At 48.0% G+C, this 5000-nt stretch overlaps 1 protein-coding gene across 1 annotated transcript in view; it reads right to left on the bottom strand.

Annotated features, from left to right (window-relative positions):
- The window catches only part of LOC135093191 (rap guanine nucleotide exchange factor 1-like), a 72279-nt gene extending 67593 nt beyond the window's left edge, over positions 1–4686 (bottom strand). Inside the window, exons 1-2 of the mRNA XM_063992166.1 lie at positions 4596–4686; positions 3493–4455 (exon numbers count right to left, since the gene is read on the bottom strand). Coding sequence (XP_063848236.1) covers positions 3493–4455; positions 4596–4686 — 1054 coding nt within the window. The remainder of the gene's footprint in view (positions 1–3492; positions 4456–4595) is intronic.
- Positions 4687–5000: the final 314 nt, after the last annotated feature.

Here is a 5000-nt window from a genome sequence, read left to right as displayed (position 1 = left end):
TATTAACTCATGCAGTAATGGCGATAAACTTGAAATTATCCGATAAATGCAAACAGTCTATTATATAAAACACGAAATTCCTGATGACTGTCTCGGCTGTTAGTGGAGCCTTTTGAAATTCTAATCTAAACTTGTACCAGACTATCAATATTAAGCCATCCAGAGCCAAGACGATATCCAAATGTAATGCAATAATGTAAATCAGAATAGCAAAAATATAAGAAGTAAAATAACAATTGCACGCCATTCATTCAGCTCTCAGTAGTGTCTCAAGATCACACCCACTCAGTACTAAGATTTCAAACTTAAAATCATCTTGCTTGAAACGGCAAAAAATACAACTAAAATAACGCCTCCATCATCTCTTTAGCTACCAGAGAGAGAGAGAGAGAGAGAGAGAGAGAGAGAGAGAGAGAGAGAGAGAGAGAGAGAGAGAGAGAGAGAGAGAGTTTGATGTCTATATTAAGAAGTAATGCGTGTTTTCAAATCCTACTCTACTCTTGCACCAGACTCAACGTAACATCTAAAATTCAAACCATATGAGTTACAATACATTGCTACACTATGGACAAGGATGTTACTGTAGTGAAGGAGTAAATAAGAGATGATACTTATATCTTATTTCTGCTACGATTAGATGGTTTGGTTATATGCCTTGGCCCCTCCATTATCAGTAACTCTACGGTTGGAAAATGCCGTGTTTCATAAATTCTGACTAATTTTCATAAGATCAAAAAAGCTAACAGGAAGAAATATATTGATAAACTACATGAAATCCCAAGTGATATGAAAAGTTAAACTGATCATACGGTAATGAATGAACCTGAGAGACAGAGAGAGAGAGAGAGAGAGAGAGAGAGAGAGAGAGAGAGAGAGAGAGAGAGAGAAATTCGTCCATTACAAAAGAGCTGTACATGACTGGAATAGACGCAATATTTCTGTTTGCATCATACGAAACTAGAGCGTCCATACGTTTGACAAACTTATAAGCAGGACTGACAGGTGAATATAGGTGGGATCCCTTACACAATAACTGCCACGTGTAGGACTGATGACTTCTTGACCTCTCTCTCTCTCTCTCTCTCTCATGTTGCGTCACTGCTCCGGGCACACGAGAGGAGCTTATGAACAGAAGACGATGATTACCAAGTAGTTTGTTCGCGTCCCAGTAGGAAGAGGAACGCGAAGAACACCTGTACTCCCACGCACCTTGGTGAATAATTAAGTGTCCCCTAAAATGTTCCTGTCAACCTTAGCAGAAACAGGTGACTAGAAAAAAAAACTAAGAGAAAATGGGAAAAAATGTGTAGATGATTAAGGATACGAGCTGAGAGAGAGAGAGAGAGAGAGAGAGAGAGAGAGAGAGAGAGAGAGAGAGAGAGAGAGAGAGAGAGAGAGAGAGAGAGAGAGAGAGAGAGACCTTTATTATCACCATTATTATTATTATCACCTGTATGGTCTGGTTTTTGCGCCGTAAGACCTTGTGACAACCTTGTACTAATATGATGTAAGACTGTAAGACTGCGCATGTGTGTGTGTGTGTGTGTGTGTGTGTGTGTGTGTGTGTGTGTGTGTGTTGCCTCCCTCCCTTCCTCCCTCTCTCTCTCCTGCCCTCAGCCTCCCTCAGACTCACTACCAATCAGCTTTTTACTTACAGAAAGGGAGTCAAACTTATAATCATCTCACTTTAACGATACACTTAAAGACAAGGGGATTTCTATATTCGAGTGTTTGGTGTTTTATTTAAGTGTTTATTTATTTACTTATGTACTTTGTTTATTTATTTATTTTTTTACTCACTGAAGGAAGTCTATAATGGCGCACATACAAACATTATTTTTTTTATAAGAATATTTATTTATTTTATTTATTTGTTTACTTATTTATTTACTTATTGTCTTCTCGATCTATTTTACTGACTGTTTTTTTTTGTTTTTGTTTTTGTCAGAAGTAATACGAGAGTTATTAGCTGTTGTTGTTGTTGTTGTTGTTGTTGTTGTTGTTTTGTTTTTATTTTTCATCATTATTCATTCATTAATTTACTTCTCTTTAATTATTAACCTATTCATCCGTTTACTCTTTAATCTTCACACCTCTACGTAAGAATGAACAACTTGGCAAATGGAAAAAAATAAACAAAATATTCAAAACAATTTGGCGAACGAAAAAAAAAATATTCAAAACAATTTGGCAAACGAAAAAAATAAACAAAATACCCCCCCCCAAAAAAAAAAAAAACTTGGCAAACTGGAAAAATAAACAAAATATTCGTCAATGTAAATCACAGTAATAGTAGTTGTCATCTATCCTTCTCCTTCTTTAATAGACCTGGACGTGTAAATAGCCTAACGTAAAGCCAATAAGATTATCATAGCCTCGGAAAAGAGCGTATAAATCTGTGTGGCATAGATGACAGATAGCAACACTCAGATGGCGGGAAAGCAAAGCACGGTCAAGCTCAAGATCAAGTGAGACAAGACAAAAGTGAAGCTGCATATGAAAGATGGTATGGTCGTGTTTCCTTTACTTTCCTTTTTCCTCTTTATCTATTTGGGGGAGAAACTTTTTTTCTTCTTTCCTTTTCTTTTCTGAATATTGTTTATTCTTTTTTTTTGGGGGGGTTGATTCACTTACGTATAAAAATAGATAAATAAGTGAATAAATAAACAAATAAATACTTAACTAACAAAGTGAGTCAGCAAATACGTGAAATAAGTAAACAAATCAATAAGCAAACAAGTACGTAAACAAATAAACAAATGAAATCAAACAAAAAACATGCTTTACTCATGTCCACCATATTTTGTTTGCTTCCCTCAACGCCAACAACTCAAGTTTGCCAAGAATCTACAATCTCACTTTGCCAGCGGAGTATCAACAGACCAGACGATGTAAGACAATAGGGAAGAACTCAACACAGTGTGGGTGCGTGGAGGGGCTGAGGCAAGTGACCACGGGTGTACTGAAGGTGTAAAGGCAGAGGTGCAGCACTACAGGCCCATAACACAGCGCCAACACCGCCGCCACCACTACTCAACAAACCCACGAACAGTGTTATTGCTACACACAGCCCACAGCTCCGCCAGGTGTGTCTGTACTCTCTCTCTCTCTCTCTCTCTCTCTCTCTCTCTCTCTCTCTCTCTCTCTCTCTCTCTCTCTCTCTCTCTCTCTCATTTGCATGCCGTCGCCCACGCCTCACGCCGCCTCCCCAGTGCTCAGATGCATTCCTCGCCAGGACACACTCAACACAACAGCAACAGAAAACGGAGAGCGGCTCGTCATAAGAGAAAACGTGGTGGCAGGAGTGACTACAGTGAGTGGCGAGCACCAGTCTGTCCCACCACACCTGGCTTACCCTGAAGCTACACCCTGTGTCCCTCCAGACCTTGGCTGCACCTGAGTCCCTGTGTGACCGCGGCGGCCTGACGTCACCCATTGTTACTGCCGCTCACCAGACAGGTGTGGGCGTGGGAGGGCGTGGCGGCAACCCACCTTGCAACCAGCGTCGGTACTGTGCCGCGTTCTCCTCCATGGTCATGGTCACCTGCTTCGCCCTGCCGCTGGGCCAGTCCGTGGGCGGCACGGGGCGGGGCGGCGTGCACCCCGCCCACACGTCCCAGCTCTCACCCACTGCCTTCCTGGGGCAGGGCACCACCTTTGGCGGCAGCCTGTCAGCTGGCGGCCCGGGGCTGGGCGAGGCTGAGAAGCGGGGCACGGAGGAGTGCCTGTGGGCATGGCGGGGCGGCGTGGAGCCCAGCAGGGGCGTGGAGGGCGGCGAGGCTGCCGGGGACGGGGAGGCTGACTGGGAGGGAGTGGTGAAGGTGGAGCTGGAGGGTGTGGTGCCCGCCCACAGGCTGTGCCTGGACCAGGAGGGGGAGGGCGAGGGCGTCCTGCTCCAGGCGGGGAGGCGGGTCTCCGTGTAGCTCACACTGCGGCTCAGGGAGGGCGGCGATGTGGCGGGCGAGGACGGCGGGCTGTCTGTGGGCGGCGTGACGGTGTAGGTGGCGCGGCGCTTCCTGAGGGCAGCCAGCAAGCTCTTAGCATGTTTGCGTGGGCGCGGGCGGCGTGCCGGCAGCGGGGGCTGGTCTAGCCAAAACACAGTCTTGGGACCGCCGCCGGCGTGATCCAGTACAGCGTCGTGGTACTGCGGCATTACCCAGAGGTGGGTGTGGCCAGGGGGGCCCTGCAGGCCAGTCAGCTGGGCGGGGGTAGGGGTCACGCCACTATGACCCCCATTAGTGGTGGGACCACCTAAGTCTTCATCAGACCTGCGAGGTGAAGGGTCAGGGCGGGCCGGGGCGGGGCAGGGCGGGGCGACAGGCGGGGAGGTGGTGGCACTCACGCGACACTCAGGGTGACACTGACACCCTCCCGTGGTGGGGCGGCCTCCGTGTGCCGCCCCCCACCCACGCTGGGCCAGGCACGCCACATGGGCCTTCCTGCCGCCCCGCCACGCTGCTTGGCAAGCTGACACCTGCGGCGCGGCGCCCACTGACACGATCACACACACACACACACACACACACACACACAAAGGCGGGGCCCTTAACGATGCCAAGACCCCGGAGCGCCGATCCCCGAACACCCCCACTCACCACGCCAGCCTGCCCTGCGCCGCTGGTCTCTGGGCAGAGCCCGCGGCGCCACACAACCAAGAATTACAAGCCCACCGCCCCCACCCACCATAACTCGGGAATAAGGCCTCCATTTTCTACAGCGGCCCAAGTGTGAAGTACAGGAGGAGGAGGAGGAGGAGGAAATGGGGGAGATGTATGGAAGACACTTAGAAGGAATGTGTCAATTGGAAGTTACGAATGAGGAAGACGGATGGAAGGAGGAGGAGGAGGAGGAGGAGGAGGAGGAGGAGGAGGAGGAGGAGGAGGAGGAGGAGGAGGAGGAGGAGGAAAAGAATGGAAGAAGGATGGAGGAGGGGGAAAAGAACTGAAGAAAGGAGGAGGAGGAAAGACATGGATGGAGGAGGGAGAGGAGAGAGAGGAGAG

Source organism: Scylla paramamosain, chromosome 42, assembly GCF_035594125.1.
Source record: "Scylla paramamosain isolate STU-SP2022 chromosome 42, ASM3559412v1, whole genome shotgun sequence".
Lineage (NCBI taxonomy): Eukaryota > Metazoa > Arthropoda > Malacostraca > Decapoda > Portunidae > Scylla > Scylla paramamosain.
The sequence above is the reverse complement of the archived record's forward strand: the minus strand, read 5'-3'. Positions and strand labels throughout refer to the sequence as shown.